The sequence below is a fragment of the Aulonocara stuartgranti genome (assembly GCF_965226115.1).
Source record: "Aulonocara stuartgranti genome assembly, chromosome: 20".
Taxonomy (NCBI): domain Eukaryota; kingdom Metazoa; phylum Chordata; class Actinopteri; order Cichliformes; family Cichlidae; genus Aulonocara; species Aulonocara stuartgranti.
The window spans coordinates 10,572,119-10,597,306 of record NC_138956.1 but is presented as its reverse complement, the minus strand read 5'-3'; the positions used below and the strand labels follow the sequence as shown (position 1 = coordinate 10,597,306).

Genomic DNA, 25,188 nt, shown 5'->3' with positions numbered 1-25,188 from the left:
ACCCACAACAGTAAGATTCAGCAGTGTTGTGAGAGAGAGATTCATGCTGCAGAAAATCATTAATCTGGTGATCTAGGGCAGAGACTGGACAAATTTCAATTTTTAGTTTGAGTTAATATATTTATTTTAACAAGCACGTCCTTAGGAATAATGCTTATGCTTAAACTGGATACTTTTAAACATTAAATGTTACTGTCCCACAGAATAATAAATGAAACATATTCTAGTTTCTCTATTGTGTTTCTAGCAGCTACAATTCCAGCAGCGTAAAACAGGTTTAGCAGCAGATTAGAAGTACAAAAACACTGATGCAGTTTCTACTTCAGCAATTTTACATTTACATCTTCACACCTGGGCTTCTTCATTTATGACGCTAGTAAGGCACGACTTAACAAACTCCACATATAAAACGTATTCCCTCAGCAGAAAATCTATATTGTGCTCAAAACATGCTGCAAACAGAAGAATCAGTTAAAACGCGGCACTTCCAGACGATTGTTTCATCAACCGAAGCTCTAAACCTGCTCCCAACCAGGTTATGTGTTCAGCATAAGTTGCCATGGTGATTTAGCCAAGTAAAAAGCGAGCCACTTTCGTAATACAGAGCAATCTGACTTTAAGCTCAACATAGCTCACTAACCCATTCATCTTGCTTGGTAGTAAGTACACCCCTCAGTTGCCAGTGTGTGTATGTGTGTGTGTTTATTTACTTTTTTTAATATGACAACTTTGTGTCGACCATATTTAGAGCACATTAACATTCAACAGTGGGTATATTTATGTGGATTATGGTCATGTATGAATTCTGAATATTACTCCATTTATCTCTGTGCGTGTCGTGGATGTCAAGTTGATCACAGCAGCAGTTTGGAGCCAAACAGTGAGCACCCATAATTAGTATGCCTCGCTCCGCTCCCCTATAGCAATATGGCCCATTGGAGATTATGGGATACAACCGTGCCATCCATACACACCTTCCCACACCAAATCCTTTGGGGCCAATTACCTGCTGCTGGTGGCAGGCGGCAAGTCAGAGCACGGCTGTGGCTGCTACACTGCTTGTGTGCATGCTGCTCCCTTGGTGATTCTCAGGCTTTGTGAAAAGAAGTGAGACTTGTTGTTTCTTGCAACAACAGGGCAAATGCAAAAGTACAATATAGAGTTAAAAACACTGTGATGTACAAAAAGAACTGCAAGAACAACAATGACACCAACAAAAGCTGTATTCCATATTTCTGTTATCTGCTCTGAGCGAGTGAGGTGGTTTTTCTGCCCTGGCAGACAGGGAGCTAATTGGCGAGAGACTCGGTAGAACTCAGTGGCTGAGTGCTGAACAGTGTAATGAGGGACCTTTAAACATCACACCTGGGCTAAGTCCTCCAATTTCTTCTAAGACAACGTAAATCTCTATAATTATCTCGTAGTCACCTGAGCAGAAGGGCAGGAGAAGCGGACAGGTGGATAAAACAATAGAAAAGACCGAACAATCATTTAATGCGTACTGAGCGATTAAAGGCCTCCAATTTAAGAGACCTGTGAGAACAGCAGCTTTCACAACAACTACTATACCCCTGACTTTTCACTTTAACATGGAAAGATTGGTATTCATTATTCATAACTGATGAATATGTTATAAGACACAGCATACTGCATTGTTCAGATCAGTTTCACAGGTGACTCTATACAGTACAAGGTGTCTATTTACTTCAAGACATGCACACATACACCTTTATTAAAACTACTCCATTTAGGTCCATCTGCACGTGCACAGTATCGAAACAGTTGTCAGACAAGCTATATTTGATACGTGTAAAAGCTTTGGTGGGTCTCTGAATACCCAAAATATCCCAAACAGGCCTTATTTAAAATGATACATGGCTGATACATGCCCTGTCAGGCCGTCTATCATTTCCTTCGATGATCACATTGCAAAAATTTTGTAAATTTTAGACATTCATGCTATTTCCTAAAACGTGCATGCTGCAAAGACAATTATAACAATTATACATTTACATGTAGAAGCTTGACATACTATATGCATGTCTCAACCTTTTAGGAGCACATGTGTGAAACGTTCACCACTGAAGCTGTTTTTTCCATATCAGATTTTAGTACCTAGACTCGCCAGACACCTTATTAGTTGCACCTAGTCCTGGGTTTGACCTCCCTTTTGCTTTGATTCTAAGTGGCACCAGTTCAACAGGGTACTGGAAACATTCTGGTCCATCCATGATGCAAATCACCTGCACCACCACATCCCAAGTGTGCTTTAATGGATTGGGATCTGGTAACCATGGAGGCCATTTGAGTACAGTGAGCTAATCACGATGCTGAAGAAACTAATTTGAGAGGATTTTACTTTTTTGACATGTCAGCCATCAGAGGATGGGTACTATGATCATAAAGGGATGGACATAATCAGCCACAGCACTTGTGGAGCCTGTGGTGTTTAAAGAGTACTAAGGACCCAAGGTGTGCCAAGAAAATATCCTACACCATTACACCACCAACAGCAGCATAAACTGTTGATAGAAGGCATGATGGATGCTTTCAGTGTGTGTTTATCAGCCTTAGCTGACAGGAGTGGCACCTGTTGAGGCCTTCTGCTGCTATAGCTCAAGATCTGGTGTCTTGTACATTCAGAGAAGCAGCTCTCGTGCCTTGGTTGTAATGAGTGGTTATTTGAGTTGTAGCTTTACTTCTATCAGCTAGAAGTAATCAGGTCGTTCTCTTCTGATCTTTGGCATCAAAAAGGCATTTTTCCCAGAGAACTGCTGCTCAATGGATATTTTCTCTTTTTTGGCCAATTCACTGTAAAACCTAGAGATGATTATGTGTGCAAATCCCAGCAGATCTGCAGGTTAAGAAATGCCCAAGCAGCTGTTCTGGCACCATCAACCGAACCACGTTCAGAGTCTTGGTTTGAACTTCAGCACTGTCTTGATGATGTCTACGTGCCTAAAAGCACTCAGCTACAGCCATGTAATTGGCTTAATAGACATTTGCATTAACCAGCAATAGAACAGGTAATGAAATGCTTTCAGAGCGTATATAGACTAATCAGGAGATTTATCATAAACTCTTTGACTGTTTCTGGCATATTTTTATCCTTTATTCTCATTGGAATGTAAGCAATTCACTTACCGAGACTTTGCAAACAAAAATCCAAGTAGAAAATTTTTGCTAATTGTTATTTGTGTAATTTGTTGAAGCTAACAATGATCAGTGTAAAACAGTGAAAAAATCCTTAACCCTTTGAGGGCTAGATTCTGAAAAGAAAATGCTCCCTTAAATAAAATACCTTAATTTTAATTTTAATTTTTTGGTGGACTGTGCATGTGTGTGTGTGTGTGTGTGTGTGTGTGTGTGTAAGGCCCGAAGCTACAGATGTGGTTATGTGGGAATATTTGGGGGTGGGGGGGGGGGGTAAACACACTTTATTGAACTGGGTTTTAAAGGGCGGAGTGTGCCACAAAGGTCACCTGTTCAGTGCACTATGATTTTTCGGTTGGCTAAACATCATATAAACAGAAATATAGTCTACTTTTGAGGCCTGGGGGGAGATACATGTCCAGCTTTGCGAGTCACCTTGGATACAAAATGCAGGTTAATGAAGGGCAACATGGAAACTGTCAGTGACAGCACAGGATAAAATGAAACAAGCGTGAGTCATTATTTTCCTTTTCTTAGTTAACAAGTTCTAGTGTGGATCCAGAATGTGATCCACATGTTTGGCTGTCAGGTTCCTATAAACACAAACAAGGATACAACCAAGTACACGGGGCAGCAGTGTATCAGGTATCAGTAAACATATAAGACCTAAAGCATTTAAAGCGAAGTCATGGAAAAATCATGAGTCAGAGAACAAACTTCCCATGCGAATAGAAAAAGTATCCTAACGTATCGGTCACTGCCCGGAAAGGATTCTCGACAGGAAAAGTATTCGCTCTATTTGTTGTCATTTTCCAGACGTAGTTTACACCTGCCTTTAGGTGTTAGTTTGTAGGCCTTTTGTTTAAACACACACACACACACACACACACACACACACACACACACACACACACACACACTCATTTTTCTATACTGTAAAGAAACATTAAGTCATTTTTACTGATTAGCTTAATCCCCTTGTGAAGTCCTTAAGTCATAGTAATTCATTTTATTTATAACAACAACAACAACAGTCACCTCACGGAGCTTTGCAATAACTTCAACAATGCAGAGAAAACCACAACAATCAGACCCCTATTAGCAAGCACTTGGCAACACTGGTAAGAAAAGCTCCCTTTTAGCAGATAGAAAGCTCTGGCATAACTAGAATATGTCTGTGTCCCGCTTCCAACTACCTACAGAGTGACTCCGAATTGTAGAGGGTTGTAACTTCAAAACTTATATCGCTTTTGCAGTTTTGAATTTAAGCATGCATGTAAGCATTTGCCTCTTTGTGCTTGTTGTACATCTGAAGCTGTTGGGTCACTGCTGGTGATGGATGTCTTTACATCCCGTCTTGCGTGACCGGCTGCCCAGATAGCCATCAGTAGCCAAATAAGCTCAGGTCAGGCCCTTGTCCTGTCCCTGCCTCATTTGGTATGCAAATGAAAAGCCTAAACAAAGCAAACCTTTCAGAGCAGAGCAATTTACAAACTGCTTCCTTTGAAGAGACTGAGGTCCGCTCAAGGTTGATGGTGTCAAAAGGAAAAAAGTGAATAAACTACTTTTAATGCTTAAGCCCACCCTATGTAACTATTACCAAGTGTGGTGGTCAGCTAAAGCAGTAAACTGTTAACAGGCTGAACATTGAGCTTTGCCATAACCATCCCTAACCTAATGGTTAAACTGAAAGACTTGTGGATAATAAATTATTTTATTCTAGTTTCCTTCCCTAATGTCTATTTGCGATGTGTTTTATAGATTCAAACAATCGCCTTTATTCCATCTTTTTCAATGTAGTTCTGCTGCAACCTCTGCCACGCCCCTACTGAAACAGGATATGGTTCTGGCATTGTGCTCATTGTTGAGTCTAATCCCGATAATTACACCTCAAGACCGAAAGTGACCTTACCCAGCATCCAGCCAAGCCCTGACCAGGTTTGGATAATACCCCTCTTTGCCCTTAAGGGCCAAGGGCCCCAACAGGCCCCTTGTCGTTGCTCCCCCGTTTCACACAACTCAAACTGACCACAGAGTGCTGGTGTTTCCTTCTCAGTATGTCTTACTCACCTGTACTTTGTACACCTGTCCTTTCCCGGTGAAACTCAGACGGGTTATTGTTGGGGCAAAAAAGGTGTGTGGACACAAAGAGAGCCCGGGGGAAGTTATGAGAGCAAAGGGCAGGCATTTCAGGTTATGGTGGGCTTATGCCTCTAGGAAGCAGGTAAAAGTTTGCGCTTGACATAATACCTTAAAGATACATGTTTTCGAATACTTGACCCCCAATAGTTTTTCTGGCTTGATGATTTATTTTCCCTGAGCAGGATGGGTGTGTTTGGCAGTTGGGAAGTAATAAGTTGTAATAAGAACATAGGAGGTCGTTTCCACAGAGGCTTGAGCTGACATCATAAAAACATACACACACACACACAACAAGGTACCTGGGGGCCGATGGGGAGGGTGGAGGTGAGCAAACCGGTGAGGTGGGATGGGTGGGGTATTCGTCTTTAAGACCATTGGCTAAAGGCAGCGCGGGGGACGCACCTGCAAGCGACAGAGCCCAAGGAGATTGGCTGCAACCTGAAAATTACACCTGTGGGGGGAAAGAGGAGGAGGGGAGGTCATGCTACATGTAAACCAAGCCCTTTACAAATTCAGCCTCTGTCTTCTTGAGGAGCTTAAACGCTTCACACCGCCGATGAGGGCTCACGGAAAAAAACAAGTTTTGCTCTGGCAGCAGGATGATGACTGACGCGCTTCGAAATAGTTGGCTGTGTTCCGGGGTTTGGCTTGTCTTATGACTCTACGCCTGCATCTACGTGACGAGGACAGCTTTTTTTCCCCCTTAACTTTCTAATCACCGTCCAGAGGTCGACTGTCCTTCAGCGTGAGCAGGACCGCGAAAGACTAGCCAACAGGGCGTCAGGAGCCCGCATACAATGATGCCTCTTGTCTGGGGTTTCTGGATCGATGACCACACCTGGGAACGACTGGGTAAATTCACAAATGCGATCCCCTCTTTGTCTTCATTCTCCATCTTTAAAGTTTGTGCTGTTGTCATTACCTGTTGCTCAGCGGCGGCAGAGTTAGAACTTTAAGGACAATCGGTAGATGGCTAAGAGCAGGAAATGTACGACAAACAAATTAGGTCATCGCGTGAAGCCCTCGGCAGTTGCGTGCTGATATAGGAGGGTCCAGGTAGTTTCAATGGGGAGCGAAAATAATGTGTATCAAATTTCAGCTCCATTTAAGCAGAGAGAAAGAAGAGGAAACAATAGAGGCTAACGCTCATTCCTAAACTGGATAGACCAGTTGGGGCAGGTAAAGGCAAACTGCCAGACTTGTCAAAGGATATGAAGCTAGACGCTGATTCCTTCTTTTACAGACTTAAACATGCTTAACGAGGAGACAACCACGACACTACGGTATGAAACATCTTCACAAATCCATAGCATGACAGTAGTAGCCGATTATTTAACAAACATTTCTGTTAATTTAAGCAAAAATTCATATCAACTTAATTAGTAACTTTTTTTCCTTCAACCTGTTGAACTGTAAATCCGTTGATGACATTATCCAGCCTTTTCCCCTCGCGTTTAACCTACGGGTTTTCTCTTTTGGCTTTTCAACTTTGACTCAACACTGCCCGTTTCAGATGTGGAAGTGAGTCAGACAGACGTAAAATGTCTGCTCATCCGTTTTCCGTACCTTTGAGGTTTAGTACAAGTTAAGACAGGAGTTGGAATTATCAGAGCAGAGCATTTTCACAAGATAGAAGGTATACATTTAGTTTCCTAGGCTGCTATTAACATGCTTTCAAGCAGCGGCGGACTGTGGAAGTCCGAAACGGAGAAGGGAAAATGGAGGGAAAATGTCGACTGCTTACTGTACAGCGACAACTGCAGAGCGAGGTGGAAGGTTGTGATTGGTGGAAAGTGAAACATTTGTTCATTTCTTTCATACAGTAGAATAGCTGCGAGTCACATGAGTGCCAGTTGCCCTGCTGGTGTATTGCAACAGGGCGGGAAGTACTGAATAGAATTTCAGTGGGGTGACATTTAATCACCAGCAAGCCAGAAAAAAGTGGCAGATACTTATTTTACATTGTTTGCTCATGTTTGAGGCACAGGTCTGACCTGAAAGGGAAGTGTAAGTCTTATCGCCTCATGGGGTGAGAGGTTAAATTCAAGCTGCAATACGATTGCAGGGTGAATGACACTGCATTAAGGGTCAGGACTATTTAAGGAAACTCGGTGCTAGGCTAGGCTAGTACTTTTTTTCTTTTTTTTAAACCAAGGAAAAATTACATCATCAATAAATACTTTCTGAATTAAAGTTAAAAACAAAAAAATTCCACTTTTGGGATTAAACACAAATTTTCTACTTGGATTTTTGTTTGTTTTGGGATTAAACACTTAATCAGGAGTAATGCTATCTCCCACCAGGGACCTGGCACCATGTTAAAAAGCAATTATTTAACTTTTTTCATATTCATAACTTAGCTAATAAAGCTGTATTCCAGGGGGAGGAGCTTAAAAAGTCTGGTAGGAAAAGCTTAAATCTCGTTTTTTGGTAGTCAAATTTTTTTTGAATATTTTAGTCAAAATGGGGGAGGTGAAGTGACGAGGGCGAGACTGGGCTGGCCAAAGGAGCGACAGTTTTAAAAAAGACAAAAGTATACCTAGTCCATCACAGTGTGCACATTTAAAATCATTAGCAAGCAACTTGAGTGGCACACGGATGATAAGCAGTATCGTAGCCTAAATGTCACCACGCAGCTCCTCAGTAGTCTGAAGGGCCAATTAGGTGGCACTGAGATAAGGAGTTAAATAAGGTTTTGGGTTTCCCTGCCATTGTTTTCTCACAAAGACAGCAACTATTGATTAAGGCCCAGGCCAGTTTACCTATCAGGTTGTTCACTTCACAGCAGAGTCGCATTCCAGCAGAGAGGGCAGAGTTACCTGAGCACGCCTCACTTCCAACAGGCAAAAAGCGTGGTTAGCCGCGAGCACAGCTAACTCCCACGGCGCAGAGCACAATGGGAGAAAAGCTTTGCGATACGTTGACATAAGCTGGAGCAGAAGAGGAAGTATATGGACAAACGCGGGGCAAACAGAGAGGACGTAGGAGCTGGTTAGATATTTGAATACTGACACACGACATGCTCTGCTTTAATAAGGTACTGTTATTTTCACAGCTTGTTTCTACCAGCTTCAAATTTCTAGGCTAATCTTTGTTTCACCTCTTTCTTTTTCTCTCATGCTCTTGTCTTTCTCAGAGGGCCTGCAGCACTGGTTTATAATGCTGATGATTAACTAAATAGTCTGGGAGAGCAGGTCTGCTTGGCTTTCTCATTTCATGGGGCCTGCCTGACCGGGAGGAAGACGGAGTGTTCTCAGGCAGCGGGCTGGAAACTCAAGATCTTTTTTCTTTCTTCTTCAGCTCCATCCCTCTAAACGTGCTCACTTTACTTTGGTTTTGTTGCATTCTTTCCTTGGGGTACTTTTCATGACGGTAAGGTTACAGGTGCATTCTCAGCTTCCTTCCCCCGAACTTTTCACTCCCTTATACTCTTTTCTTCTCCCTCCCCCCTCTGTACTCTACTTTAGCGTTGCTTTAAGGATGACTGTGAAGCTGCTCTTGCCAAAAATGCCTCAAAATTAGCTGCTTTTAAAAGGACAAAGATTTAAAATCGAAGGTTTAGTCTTTAATTAATTATTTTTTTGTAGGTAAAAGTGTACTCGCAGCACGTATTATTAGAGAATAATGATGTACACTCAAATTTCAGTATAGGGTGTGAAGATTTCACGCTTTATACCTGTGAATGATCCACGTTATTCAGTAAAGGAGGGCTGTTTCAGTGACCTTCTGCATACACAGCACTGGTCAGGTCGGGCTGAGCAGCATTCCATCAACCTTTCATCACTCGGCAAACACAAAGACAACGGCCCGAAAGGTCCGCCAGTGGAAAAGAGAAAAAAAGAGGTTTTCCTTTCTTTAAATTCATTAAACATCTGTTGAAACAGCTCTCTTACCACGCTGCTTTAATCGAACGAGAATAGTATGTTACAACCTAAAACAAACAGCAAGGATACAGTGTGACGTTGGTGAGAGAGAGCTTCCCGAGGGCTAACATGCCTTTGAGGCTGAGGGATGTGCGCAACTTGTAGTGTTTGAAATTAGTAACTGCCATGTATTGTGTGAAAAGCAGCCTTCCCAACCTTGCCGTGCCATAGATTTAGACTAGTCAGAACAGGTTTTGGCAATCATTAACAACCACTGTGGCCCAGTCTTCTGTGACAGCAAGTTTAAGCTAAATACCCCAACCACAACAAGGGCTCAGCAGTAACACAGCAGAGAGGTCGTCTGTAGATATGGACTTCCCCCTGCTACCATTTCCTGTACTATTTTCAGCAATGTATGGCTGTTTGGTGGGCTCTGTGGTGGTTAAGTTCAGAAGTTTAGTGGAGCTGAAAAGTTGCATATTTTTACGTGTCTTTGAGCTAAATTCTTAACATTTAATGTGATAAAGTTGAATTTCCCTGGTTTTTTTTGTTCTTTTCTTCTTCTTTTTTTTTTTTTTAGAGAAAACTTTTTAAGATTTCCATTTATTGAAGGTTAATGAATGAATGATGACCTCACGAACTTTAGGCGGTGTCAGACGTGTTTTGGGTGATTATCTCCATCTTACGAGGCAGCATTGGATATCATCACTTTCTCTAATACTGCCTGGTAATGATGATGATAGCCACCTGCCGACTACAATCATATCAACCGCTCTATCATTGTTTGGTGGCAACTTGCTCCCATTCTGGGCCCTGTGGATCAGCTCAAATGCTTGAGCAGTGACAGAAATGGCTCTCAGGATCCATCTTACCTGACAGTGCTGGACTGTACTACTGTTGTTCTAACACTGTCTGGTAACGATGTTTTCTGGGTGACTGCGTGGTCTCCGGTATGTAAATGACAAATATTGTGAAGGGCAGCTGAACTCTTCGAGGCATTTTGATGTGGTCGCTGAAGGGCACATTTCACAAAGCCAGCTGCTCGGTGTGCTCACATTTTACTCGCATGTCGATTCCAGGTAAAGTTTACAGTCTTTTGTTTACAGTAGACTTGCGTTGCCTCAGGCTGTACCGAATTCTGTCTGATTCCAGCGAACTAGTATAGTTCTTAGGGTTTTCCCTAATATATTCTTGTGAGAGCAAGTAGATCTCTAATACAGTAAGTCCTGAAAGTCAGCTCTTTAACTTATCTCCCAACCTCCCTTTTAAAAAAAAAACGTTAATGGCAACCCCACCCCAAGTTAAAGAATAGCAGTCAGTTGATGGTTCCACCGGTCCTGCAGGGCCTCATTTCCTTGTTCCCTCCCCTGAACAGTGTTGGTCTTTGTGCTGTATGGCAGCGATTGGTCCACCTAGCCCTACCTGCGTGGCACATCCTGGAACTGACACACGAGCTCACCTGAGAGTGCCTTGCTGCATAAAAAAACCCAACACAGCTATAGAGTCATTTATAGACTATAGCCTTTTCCCAGCTTTCCAAGGCTTGTCTACCAGGAATTTTAAGCAGATATAAAACTGACTTCCTATAATACATTGGAAGTTTAACTTCCAATTAATTTCTGTGCTGTTGACTTAGAACAGAGGAGATTAAATACACCGTTTTACACAATGAACACTTTCCATCATCGGGATAGACGTGAATGTCATGGGTAAAGTCTTCAAACAGACGTCAGAAACAAAAGCAAATAATAGACATGAAGCAAGCAGAAACCTAGTGTTTGCAGAAGGAGGGAGAATTACCCCACAAATATTGAGCCACACCTTTATTTGCTCATCTAGCTCCATTATCTAAGCCACAGAAACATGGAATTGTATTTTGTCCCTCCAGTTATCCCCCTTTTCTCTGGATTTCATCATTTAATTTGCATTAATGCAAAAATGTAGCCAAACCGGAAAACAAAAAGTCAAGCTAGCCAAGCGTAGTTTGCTTTTTTTCTCCCCTTGGTCTGTTTACCTGTGGCTTTGACTCTTTCTGCATGCTTGGCAAAGTAAAATGGAAAAAATGACTTAAGGTACAATGTAGTGTTAACAGAATCTATGATCGCAGCAAAAGAGGAACTGCTCATTTCAGCCTGTTTCTGCAACACTGTTCTCTTCCCTCCAGCTTTCATCTTCCTCTTTGCACAGGTGAAAGCTCAGAAGTCATCCTTCCAGCCTGTTGATAGGCGTCTTACCAGACATGGTTAGATGTAATTATTGGTGTCTAATACTGTCTGGTAATGCCGTCCATTAAATGGCATTACCTTCTGCTCTCTTACTTCCTATTCTCACACTCTCGTGCATCTGACTCTCAGCGTATTGACAAAGGGCAATCCAGGGAAGCACATCAGCATATTAACAGTAGTGGCAGATGGGGCTGAGTGATGACTATGGAACTATGATCCATGCGCTGGAAGATGGTTTGATTTTTTGGTGGTTTCTTCCATGTGCCTTGAGTCAAAGTTTCTCAATTGAGCAGCAGTTCAAGATAAGGTTGGACTTTTAGGGGTCTTTGTGCTGTAATCCTGTTTCTGACAGGAATGTTAATGTGAATATGATGTAAAAAAGAAAAAAAGGATTAGAAATTGTGTAACGTTTCTGTTGAAAGATCGGCGTTCTTACTCTTACCGCAATAACTAAATTCCTTTTGGGAACTTGGATTTTCTCCAGCTACAGAAGAACAATGCGCACAGTTTTCAAAACTCTCACACACACTCTGTACATAGAAACTGTATCTAATGTGGTATGTTGTAAAGAAAAAAATCATTTAAATAAAGATGGATAATAATGAAAATGTTCCTTTTGTTTGCTTGTTTTTTTTCTCTCGTGAAAAGTGACTTTCAGAATAATTTTTAACCATTTACCGCAGATTTCCAGGGCCCTGGCTCTTTGCTGCAGTTTCTCTGGTAATTGTGAACTGTTCCCCCGGCCACACCGGAATGCCGAGCCCCAGTCAGGTGTGGATCAGGTTACCGCTGAACAGAGCTTCTTTTTAAATGCCTCAATTTACCCATGAGGTCTCCCCCCCACTATCAGCTAAGCCTTCATTGTGTCCCGCTCTATAGCAGCACAGAGACTAGCTTGGTAAAACTGCCAGGGTACCGGCCGACTTAACATTCAGTCAGTATAGGCAGTGATTAAAATCATAACTTATGGTTTTTATCAGTGAGAACGCAAACACAAAAAAACATTTAATATGACGTACCTTGGGCCTCTGTGGAATGAGTTGGTCAGTTCCTTTTTATGCGTCAGTGTGTGTTTATGTGTTTGACAAACACTAAAGGTAAAATTAAGAAAAGCTAAATGTAAGGGGAATGTGTTTATTCAGTAACCAATAACCTGTTAATTTTAGCATTTAGTTTATTTTAGCAGCAATGTTTTCTTTTTCAGCGCCTGTTTAATCATTCATTAGTCAAAGCTTTATTTTAAATTGCTACACTGCTTGTTTTTCATTATGAAGGATTTTTTGTGAGGAAAGGTTTTTGAAAGGTTTAGTATTTAACAGGTTAAATACAGCATCAAATCTTAAAGCTCAGCCAACATGATCAGCAGGTTCTCCTTTCACTCTGATCAAACACACAATGGTATCTGTTTAACAACTTAGGGGGAACAACAAAGAAAAATTATGCTGAGTCATTGTGTGCACGCACCTTTAAAATAGTATCCTGTGTTTCCTACTGTAAATGACACATTACAGTGAGGTTTTTTTTTAATATATGGCCTTCAGTTCAATAAATAAATAATACTCTATTTATTTCAGGGCTGGAAAGATCACAGAAGTAAATACAATTACCAATCAATTCAGTATTTTTGACACTGCAATTTTCAAATGTCATATGCAAAGGTGTTATTTATTAGTTCTTTTCAAAATGTTTGTTGTGAAAAAGCCCTTTTGTGGCGGTGCATACTTACAGGGCATCAAAGTAATATGGTCTAAGTATTATTTGTGGTGTTGCAGTGAAGGTATATGAAGAATTAAACTGTGTAAATCCTATGAATGGTAAAGTAGAAATTGCTGTAAAATATTGTTGCATTAATGCTCCTAAACATTACCAATATGCTTTTTTTAAATGATGGGGACACAAACAAATCAAGAGTGTGACATTTCTATGTGAGCTGGTAAACTAATATGAAAGGAAGCACAATTTTGAAATGACTATCTTTTTAAACCATTATGACAGCGTATGTATGCTCTACCTACATATCATTTTGTCCCTCCACAAGCTGCAAGTGTTTTAGCTCTTAGCTTATTGGTGGTTTAGACTGAACTTAAAGACACGGAGTTAAAATGTGTCAGAAATAATTAATTTAAGACTTTAAGTACAATTACTGCTGTAGTCAGCTCCTCCCTTTGTGACGTCTCACCGCTGAATCACATTACTAACTGGCGGAGGGCCTGTAAAGAATTCCTGCGCTGGTCTGTGCATGCTTACTGCAGTCAAACCAGATTCCTGTATTAGTGTTGGCTGTGGATGAGAAGTCTAGACTCACTTAGCTGGGTTATCCACTGGAGTGGAACAGGAGCACAACGGCAGCTAAACGGCTGTGACATACCTGCACGTGCTGACGCACAGTAAGAGTAAAAAGCTGGCACACTCGAGTGTATCAAGGTGTGGAGCTGATTACAGGTTTTGGTAGAAGCATTGCTAGATTATAGGAAATATCTTATTTAATCCATGTGAGAAATACTCGCTTTCACTGTTTTTGTTTTTATCAGCAACAAGCTGCAATTTGTGAGCAAATGCCTTCATTAGAAACACTGAGGAGTATCTTTTCATCTATCTATTTCATAAACTATACAATCTTTGTTTGGTTAATTCTAAAACGCATTAAAGACAGGATAATCGTAGCTTTTACAAAGATTCGATTCATAATTTAGCAGCAATGTAATCAGTCATTTACTGTCAGGTCAGCGTTTGAAGAACGCAGATAAAGACATATAAGATGTGACAGACTTATCACACACCGTACATACCTGCATGGAGTTTGCAGGTCCATAGAAGGTAAATAACTAACACAAAATAGCTTTAACTTCGTTACTTACTCAGGATATCTCTGACAGGACATCTCTGATACTGCTTTTTTGTTTTTCCTATCATTGAGAAACACAAAATGTTGAGTGTGTGATTAAATGATGTATGATATACCTTAATTTTTTTTAATTATTATTATTGAGCACATTGTCATTTTACTTCGAAAGCTGATGAAAAATAATTTTCTACCTCCTCTTATTCAAAAGTTAAGTAGCTATTTAGCATGCAAACATTAGTATTGGTCTGCTCGACCATAAAATATTCTTTGTTATTAAGAACAAATCAAACTTACATAATTTGGATACTGCTGCAGGGCAAATTCACAAAATACACTGCTGTGAACACACATATTTTACTTAGCTAGCTAACAACTTTTAGCTAACTTAGTTTAACATGGAGGAACATAATAAATACTACAGGAGCACGCCATAACATAGTCAAGTTGTACAGAAGCTATCAGAAGCTCTGGTAGTTACAGGTTGTCTGCTGGACAAAGAAAAGCGCCTGGTGTCAGTTAACGTTAAGCTTCTGAAGTCATCTGAAAGCCTGACAGCTAATATGTACAACTGTTAGTGCTGCAGTAAACATTAAACTTGCGCCTCCTGTGGGCAAGAAAGTAATTACAGCAACAGCTCAGAAGAAAGGAAAGTCGGACCGTAACGAGAAGCGGTAAGTTTGTAGGTGGAAATTTTGGCAGTTTCAGGTGTGGAAGCTTATTTTTGCCACAACACCACTACCGTATACGTAGAGATGGTCTACAGCTGATCAGCATGCAGAACACAGCTGTAATAATTTTTTAATTTTTTTTTAGAAAAAGCATGCAAAATTTAAAAAAAAAATCTGTGAAACTGTGAGGCCACGAAAGGTGAACCGCGTTATAGCGAGAGAACACTGTATTTTCTAAAGATTTGGAGGTGGATATTTTTGAATTTACTTCCAAGTTGAAATTTTGAGATACCGAACAAAACTTTAAAGCAGCAACCAAAAATTGTACCCAAGCTTCCATAATTTGCACATTAAAAAAAGAAAACACTCACAGTGAAACTATCTGTATGTTAGCCTATAGCAGCAGCTGTTTGTTTGTTTGTCACTTTTTTCTCAGACTGTTGATAAAGTCTGACTCGCACAGATATGCTTTAACCCCCAAAACATTGCAAAAATAATTGTTAAGGTTTACTTAATAATAAATAGTTCATGACGCTAATGTTAGCTTGTTCAGTTATAGCTAGAAGATTTAATTTCTTAATGTTGGGTTTTAATAATCAAATCTTTTAAATGTCATAAACCAAGTAACATTAGTTGGTAGCCTCTCAGCTAGATTTTCGTTTTCACAACGTGGCAGAATTTAGATTCAAATATACCAAATGAATGAATCTAGCTGCTTAAACTAGAAGTTGCTGTTCTTTAGTTTTTGCTAGTAGCAACAAAGTGAAATATAAAAGGATAACATAACAAGTACTGTCATGTTCTTGTCAAAGATTTTTGTTTTTATTTATGAGTCATTTTCCATTTAAAAATCAAGCGGTGTCCTCCTGTGTCTTCTCATAGCTTTAAAGGGTGTAACCAACACAATTAACAATTTTTTATACCTTATGTTTCCGAACTTGGAATTCTTTGGAGATTCCTTCTAAATCTCTAAACAAGGCACTCTGGAACTGCATGCACAGTAACTTAGGTCTGATGCATATGACAGGAGAGCTAATTAAGTTTTAAAACTTTTACTTTGAAATGATCAAAATTACATTGTTACATTGTTGCACTGCTTCACTGAGTGAATGGGTTAAATGCAGAGAGGAATTTCCCCACAGGGATCAATAAAGTATACATTATTATTATTATAAATAAAAAAAACTGTATGCTCTCATGCCTAATGCAGCTCTCCACCTCACTCCGCTGCACATGACATCACTCACCATAGTAAAGGGAACAACAACCAGTCAAATACACATATTCTTATCATCCTACATTTTGATCTTCTTATGTAAGAGGTAGGACTGAATCATCAAGTTTGTACAAAATTGTATTGTGACTCTTACACTTATAGCACTCTTACTTACTAACAAGTAAAAGCAATATAGGCAACACGTGTTCATGCTTGTTAGACGGCTGTTTCAGAACAAAGGACAAAATGTACATTTCCACTTGCACATTTTCCCATATCATTGTTATTCTCTGTGAAATTCGATGTCTTTCTGTTTCCGTGTTGTACTTGTCACCAGAGGGAACAAGTAGATATCGACCCTGGGAACGCAGTGTCGCCCCTCGATACTACAGCCCCCTGTGCTCTGCTGCTGTAATCCTGTAAGGAAACCATGAATAGCAGCAGCGAGCGCGAGAGACCCTATTCAGACAAGCTTTTCTTTGCATCGTAACTCAACTCCATTTCTTCCGCTATAACACCTTGACAAGGAGAATCCCTCTAAATAATGGGTTGTGTGGGGACACCATTGCTGCAGGGTGCATCCCTGTAATTGCGGCGCACTTTCTGGTTTGAGTCAGTTGAGATGACATGGGAATAGGTGAGCCTTCAAAGAAACACAAAACTTAAGTTGTCACTGCCCCAAGATAGGACAGTCACACACACCTAACGATATATTCCTGTATTTTAAATTCACTAACTCACTGTCTTTCTGGCATATTCTATCTGATGTGTTTTTTTTTCTTACAATAAGGCCCAGGAGTATGAGTATCAGTGGAGCACCACCCACAGAAAGTTAAACTACCTTAATGGAAAGAAAAAGAAAGGAAAAGTAAAAAGTGTCATATTTCCCACACCCTTTACTAACAAATGGAGGTCAAAGGAAAGATATGAATTCAGGTATAAATAATGAAAGACAGGATTAAAAAAAAGGGATGGTGACATTAAATACACAAGTTTATTCACTAAAATTCATATATGAGCACACACACAGACACACAAATGTACACAGTCTCTTAGCAGATGGTGAACCATGAGGTTGTAAAACAAGCCTGTTCTCTTTGTCCACCTACGCAGCACTTTGCACAGTGTGTCTATCAGATGGCGGCTCTTTATCAAGGTGTGGCTCACACTGGCTCCACACAAAGCTCTGTTAAACAAGAATATGGGAGGCCTCCTTGTAACAACTGGGGTGTTGTGGCTGGACTAGTTTTATTGCCAAGCAGCTCCCTCTTATAGCTAGTATTTTGCACTTGGGCATTTACACTTTTACAGCCATATGTGTATAAATAACTCAACTGATCAGACTGGCAACTTCCTTCTTTTACATTTGATTTATCACAGAGGATAATTGTGATGCAAAAAAACAAACCAGATCAATAGAGCCAAAATCACGCTGACTCACAGTTTGGTTGTCCTTTTATCAGGTTACAGATGGTAAGTCAAACCAAACTTGATGTATGCTCTAAAAGGCACAATACTTTGGTCCATATGGCTGCTCACAGTGTGCTTATGTTGCTCGTGGTTGCCCCTCTGTATGTGTAATTATATGGTTGCATGTGTGCTGGGTCTAAAAGGTACCCACCCCTGTCAATTATCAGGTTGTTTGGAGGAAGAGAGAAGATTATGCATAATTGCCAGCCATAGCTGGGCCTGGGTGTTTCCCCCAGAGTCAAATCACTGAGACAGAAGGTGATTAGTGGATTTGCCATGCGAGCAGACTAATGCTATGTTGCTCAACTGCATACCTGCTGCTGGATTTGGCGCTAGACTTTATGATTAATGATGATGTCTGGAAGTATCAAGAACGATTCGCCTTGGATGAAGTAGTTTTACAATAAATTAATGTTCACATTAAATTATGTCATAGTTTAATGGGACACTTGGGTTTATTTTTATTACTTAGATTTCTAACTTAAATTGTGTAAACTGGACCTAAAGACATAGGGTAGGCCACAGGTAGGACGATGTCTTGTATAGCACTTACTTAGTACTTATTCACCCATTGATATAAGCACTTTATTCTTCTACATCTTAACGGTTGCTATCTACTATTCACACACGCAAATTTGACCCAAGTTACACTTTGGCCAGACTGGAGTAGCCAGAGCTCAAGCCACCAGCCTTCAGATTAGCAGATGACCTGCTCTACCTCCTGTCCTACCAACCCAATGTAAAAGATGGAGACCGGTGTATCTAAAGCAAACAAGTCCCCTGAAATTATTTCTTTTAGATGTTAATGACACTGAGCCAGTTGAGAACACTATTTTACCTACCAGGCCACCCTGGAAAACTGGCAAATCCATTTTGATTGACACAGTGCTCTCATGTTACCATAGGGTCCACACAATAGAGGCTTACGGACAATAAATAATGAATGAAGCTAAACTTAGAGGTCCGGTTGGTGTGGGATACACAATCTTGACTTGTTAGTTTGTGTTGTAAGATTCAATCTACAAGTAGCAACTGTTGCTAAGGGTCCCATTACCCGAGTAACTGGTGATTGTTTACATTACTAGTTGGTTTTCTTGCTTTCATTGTGCGATACTGTGGCTAACTTTAGACTAAACTGCCGACAGACCATGTGATTGCGCCCCTGTCGAGTCTGTCCTTCAGTCTGTGGGTTTAACTGTTTGTCTTGGCCCTGCAGTTGGACTATAAGGTTGAGTGCACTTGGCAGAAGAAGAGTAAGCTGACAAGTTTTTCAGGGAGCCCTGATGTCTGTGTGTGTGAAGCTGTAGTTGCAGGTAAACCGTTTTACTTTTGAATAGCTGTAGTAGTTCTGCTCCTGCTTTCCAACATAAATACCTACCTACATTTATGATACTCACACAAAACAACAGTAAAAGGACTAACAGAGCTAATTTCTTATTAAACCACAGCAAACGGTAAAGCCATACAACTATTTATCACATTTCCACTGCTACTATTTGCATACTAGATCAGCATACCAGCCTGATTACATGCTGTTGGTACAGGAAGCAGGCCACCTAGGTACGCTTACTTCATTTTTTTTCTTTATTCACCATTTTCTAGAAGACCAGTGACATGGTGCTGCAATTTCAGCATAACATAATTAGGCACATTAAACTTCACATGTCATCATATTGTAAGCTTTTGGAGGGAGATCACTTTAAAAGAGCAACATTGACAAATTGAAGTTAAATTGGCAGTTTGGGCGGATGCGTAATTAAAATGCACTTCAGGAAGAGTATTTATTAATAAGAGTTATTCTCTGCCATTATGAACCTGTTTGAAGTATGAACAGTGTGATGCTCAAATAATATAATAGTAAAAAATATGCACATACGAAACAGGGAAAATACTATGAATGAAGCGTACTCTACAGTAGTACTTTTCCTCTTGTTCCGCTCTTTATGCCAACAGGATCACTGTGAATCAAAAGAGCTCCTCCCACTTTCTAATTATGGATCAATAATAAATTACCCCAGCGACCTTCGCCAGAGCAAAGAGATGTCATCAAGGTGCTCCGTGGATCCCTGCAGTTATGGTCAGGATGCAGCAGAGACCAGACTGGAGAAGAAGCGAGGCCAAGAAAAGGAGGAAACAGAAGTTCCCTGTGGAAGCAGCAGGCCTGCAGGAAGTCTGAGGAAGGAGGGACCAGGAAGAGAACAGACACTGCTGCCACAGACACAGACTTGGAAAGAGAGACAGACATTTTCCCAATCGTCTGTCAACCAGGAGAGCCAAAGTGGAGGTGTGTGTGGAGTAAAGAGGGCGCCTTATTTTAAATTCTGTCCATAGGGTGATTTTTATTTTAGCACACAAAAATGCAAGTCTGCACATCTTAATCTAATAAAATAAAAACACTATAAGTCAAACAACTTAAATATTCCCCGGAATAGAATAGAATTAATTTCTTCTGCCTTTCTGTTGTAAAGAAATGAATCGGTAATGTGTTGTGTTTGTGTATCAGGTCCATGTATAATGGCACAACCCGTCCAGAGGTCCAAGTTAAAGGATTTGTCAGGCAGGCAGATAGAGGAGCCGAGGGGGCCTGGGCCTTTTTACTTTTTTGGAGGAACCAACGGAGCTAAAATGTTAGTATGAATTATTTAATTTCAAAGTAACTGTTGTGGAGAAATGTATGGTGTGATGCTTGAATAAAAAATAGCATGGTATGTATTTTATTTGGGGCCTTTTGTCAGTCTAAAGCTTTTCTAATGTGACCCCTTACTTCTTGTTTGTGGTGTGATTAAAGTCTAAGTGATTTCCTCTGGGACTTTTCCTTCAGAGTGAGCAATTACTGTGAGAGCAGAGGATGGAAGAGGATTTACAACAAGGACAGGGAGGATTTCAATCTCAAGTGGTGCGAGACCAAATCACCAGCCCAGTACTCCAACTTCAGAGAAGGTAGTGGGAATGCAGAGGATATCACCTGGAGCTGGTTTACGACGAAAATATGCAATTTCTGTTGCTTAGCTTAAGAGACAGAACTAAAAGTTGACATGCTAACTAACTAATATTTCAAAATCCTCATTTTTTGTTCCCAGGCAGGCAGTTGATGTACCAGATTCCCAATAACAAGGTGCTCACCACGAAGATCGGTCTCCTCAGCAGTCTTCAACAGTACGAGCGAGTGAGCAGCAGAGTCAGCCATGGTCAAGCACTTAGGTGAGCTGGACATTTATTTTCCTTTCTTTGTCTTTGTCTCTCTCTCGTATCCAAAATGGTTGTTTCTCTTAAAAGCAGACAGGTATATCTCTGTTACCAAATTTTGCAGCTGTGTCAAATCTCCCAGCTTCTATCCGGTACGATTACTGTGGCTGAATAGAAGCCCCACTCTGTAAATAATGATTTAAAACCATATCAGCCTGTGAAACTATTTAATAAACACGCCAAGTAACCTCATCAGATATCTAGCCTCTCCATTGAATCACAGAAGCTTTGTGTCGCAGTTATATGCTGGATCTGTGGTTAATTATTAATAGTAAATTAGTTTGATTTTACAACCTGATTTTTTTTTTACGTCATACTCGGCAAGGAAATACAATAGTTTTAAAAACAGAACCATACGCTCATAGAAACATGCAGTTAAAAAAAGCTTCACTTATAGTCACAAACATTAAAAATGTACTTCACTTTCATAATTGGGATATGCTGAATGCGACGCAAAGTTATTGTGCAAACATCTGTGTCAGAGCAGGAAGTATTAGATGTAAACTCTGATACTAACCTAATTTTTATGGTAAATGACGTCATGTACAGATGGATACTTTATCTTTGGTAGGAAGGAAAACATTATGAAAAGGAAAAAAGTCTCCCAACCATTGCCCCCCAAAACTAAAGAGCTAAAGAAGGACAAAGCTAACAGTTTCTTAAACATGCAATACATTTTTATTTTTTTATTTTACTGCATCTGTAGAGCTATCAGTGTGCATCGCAGAGGCCTCTGTATCAAGCTTAGTTCTGTAAGTTCAATTCAATTCAATTTTATTTATATTGCAACAAATTACAGCAACAGTCACCTCAAAACACTTTATATTGTAAGGTAAAGACCCTATAATAATACAGAGAAAACCCCAACAATCATATGACCCCATATGAGCAAGCGCTTCAACGATAGTAGGGGAAACTCTCTTTGGCGTGAAGAAAGCTCCGGCTGAACCAGGCTCAGGGAGGGGCGGCTATCTGCTGCGACTGGTTGGGTGTGAGGGGAGGAAGACAGGACAAAAGACACACTGTGGAAGAGTTAATAATAACTAAAGATTAAATACAAAGGAGTATAAACACATAGTGAGTGAAGAAGAAACACTCAGTCGATCATGGGAAGCCTCAGCAGCATAGGCCTATTGGAGCATAACCAAGGGAGGATTCAGGCTCACCTGATCCAGTTCTCACTGTAAAGTTTATCAAAAAAGGAAAGTTTTAAGCATAATCCTAAAATTAGAGAAAGGGTTTGTCTCCCAAATCCAAACTGGGAGGTGGTTCCACAGAAGGTGCCTGAAAGCTGAAAACTCTATCTCCCATTCTACATTTAAATATCCGAGGGACCACAAGTAAGCCTGCAGTCGTAGCACGCAGTGCTCTATTGGACTGATACGGTACTATGAGGTCTTTAAGAGAGGCCTGATTAATGAATACCTTGTATGTGAGAAGAAGGACTTTAAATTTGATTCTGGATTTAACAGGGAGCCAATGACGAAAAGCCAATATGGGAGAAATATGCCCTCTCTTTCTAGTCACTGTGTGCGCTCTTACTGCAGCATTTTGGATCAACTGTAAGCTTGTCAGGAAGTTTTTAGAACAGCTTGATTATAATAATAGTCTATCCTAAAAAGTAATAAATGCATGAATTAGTTTCCAGCATCGCTCTGAGATATGATGTTCCTCATTTTAGAGATATCACACTTTAGAGATAAAAACTATGAACACTGAGTTATTTTAACCAGCTGTTCAGCTTTTAATGTGATTATGTGAATTTATAGTTACAAATATTAAGATTAGAGTACTTCAGTTTCTACAAACAGAATTAAAAGTATATAAGTGGAATTTTATACTAATGCTGGAAAATGTTTCAGTGCTAGTGAAGATATGCAATAATGGACTATTATACCAGTATATAGCAGGAAATGTGCCATATTTTAGACTTTGTGTATGTTTTTAGATTTTTTTATTTTTTTATTACAAACTTCCTTCAGTTCTTCAGAAAAATCAATTTGCATATATGTAAAGCTTGACTTAATGCTTTGAAATTATGGTATGACTGGGGTTTGGAATAAATCTGAACATATGCCGCAAACGATGGATGAACAGAACATATGAATGTTGTTGTGGTACACCAAAGATTTTGTATGTTTGTGGCCTGACTTTCTTTTTTGCCTCAAAGCCAGTTTTCCCGCAATCCATGGCACCGACATCCATGTGGGCTTCCTTGTTCGTTTTGTTCTGTTGTAATTTACAGGAGGCTGAAAATGGAAGAGTTCATACCCACTACTTTGCGCATGGATGTGAGGGAAGAGAGAGAGGCTTTCTTTGCCCAACAGGAGGGTAACTGACATCTTACCTAACTACAACAACCTTTTACACATTAGCATTTTGATGCAACAATAACAGTACTGGTTGAACTGGAACATCCTTTAGTTTGCAGGTTTAAAATGAGATCAATTAAACTTGAAATGCATGTTGGGTCACGCATCCAACATTGAAAAGAAAGAAAATCGTTTGTCCTGCGTAGCGTTAAGACAACAGTCGCCTTGGTGAGTGTTTAATCAAGAGGCTGTGGACGCTGGAAAATAATACACTTCACCTCCCATAAGGCCCTGATAAAATCACCAGGGGAACATGCTGTTGCCATAGAGATGAGTCAGCAGAGGGCAGGGCTGAGACACAAACACAAGGAGAGAGGTGCAGCAGGATGTGAATGCCAAAGAAAATACATTTAATATTAAAGTTGACATTTTTCATGGTAAGCATTGAGGATGAAATAGATTTTTAACACCCACTGTAGTAATTACAGGCACCCAGCATAATGACAGTAGTTGTGCACGGGTTTTGACAAACACGTTTATCACTAAGTAAACAGGACAAGAATACAGACAGCTGCTTTAGATCTGTTGGTGATGGATGAATTTGTGGAAAAGAAGGAAAAAGGACAGAACCAACTCTAATAGACGTGCGTTTAAAGACAGTCGATGCTGGCATCACTTTTAAAACAGCATATTGACTGTTTTTAAAAAAACTAGAAATTGAAATTTTGCATCATAATTTTTATTGACTGCAGTTCACAATATGTTCTGAGCTTTTTTACGTCTTTATTTTCATAATGATATGACATGTAGTGGCCTAGAGATCATATTCCACTACAACATATAGAAAAAAAAGGAAATACTCCGACTCACATTTCAGATTTAAATATTTGCTAAAGAGGTGAAAAGTAAATACAACACACTTGGGTGCAATCCAGTTTTCCCACAACTGTGCTTGAGCGCAACTAAAGCACGATTTCACGGAATCAGATTTTACTGGTGAAAATGACAAATGCCTCAATACAGGATTAAGCCTTGAAAAGTTAAAAACAATACAGAAAAGGAAACTGTCAGGTGGAAAGCTCAGTTCCTGTGACACCCCGTTAATTTAATTTTGTCACTGTCGCCAGGTGTGAGCAACAGGGAGAGCCGCATGTGGATCTGTAAGCCTACGGGTATGAACCAGGGAAGAGGGATCTTCCTTTTGAAGAGCAAGGAGGACATAGCTGCCTTCAGACTGAAGCTGAAGCACATGGAGGACCGCCAGTTCAACAGGAAAATGCATTACCGCCAGCCTCAGGCTTACATCGTTCAACAGTTGGTGAACACAGGATGTTAAGATTAATATCACCCACACTTGCAGTTCCCAGAGAAGCAGGCATATTATTCTATTTTTGTAGCTTGAGTGCCTGCTATTCCTGGTTTTTAGTATTGGCACATGGTTTTAAAAGCATCAACAGGCTTCAAAAAACCTTTAGTTTTGGGTCTCTGATTCAGTTGTCATTTTGCAGTGCTGTTCTAAAATAACATGAACAGAAGTAACAGCAGCCAATGATAAGGAACCATAAAAACAATTCTGTTGTACTACAGGTTGTTTAGTCAACCATCTGTCATTCATTTCTTACTGTCAGCTTCAGCTTCTTGCTGTCAAACGCAGCCTTTGAAGGTGTTTGTGCGATTGAATGCAGACCTACGATTTGTCCTCAGTTACATCCAGAACCCGCTGCTGCTGAAAGGGAAAAAGTTTGACGTGCGTTCCTACCTTCTCATCGCATGCACTGCACCTTATGTGGTCTTTTTCCGTCATGGTTACGTGCGACTGACTTGTGACCTCTATGACCCCACCTCCAAGAACCTTTCTGCCCACCTGACCAACCAGGTAGACCCCTAATCTAGATAGACTCTGCGAGAATATGAAGGGTTAACTGGAAGATCAAAGTCTAAACGGTTTTACAATCATCTGCTTGGAAATCAGACAGCTGTTAAAAAATGTGGTGAATGGGGGAAGCAGTTAGAAAGCAGGTCCTTCCAGTGGACCTTGTAACAAGGCT

At 40.3% G+C, this 25,188-nt stretch overlaps 1 protein-coding gene across 1 annotated transcript in view; it reads left to right on the top strand.

The window, feature by feature from the left end:
- ttll10 (tubulin tyrosine ligase-like family, member 10) overlaps window positions 1-25,188 on the top strand; it is a 33,597-nt gene that overhangs the window by 6,414 nt on the left and 1,995 nt on the right. The window contains 7 exon segments of the mRNA XM_082519159.1: window positions 19,536-19,866; window positions 20,086-20,209; window positions 20,404-20,522; window positions 20,663-20,783; window positions 23,074-23,159; window positions 24,268-24,454; window positions 24,845-25,016. Coding sequence (XP_082375285.1) covers window positions 19,623-19,866; window positions 20,086-20,209; window positions 20,404-20,522; window positions 20,663-20,783; window positions 23,074-23,159; window positions 24,268-24,454; window positions 24,845-25,016 — 1,053 coding nt within the window. The 5' untranslated portion in view covers window positions 19,536-19,622.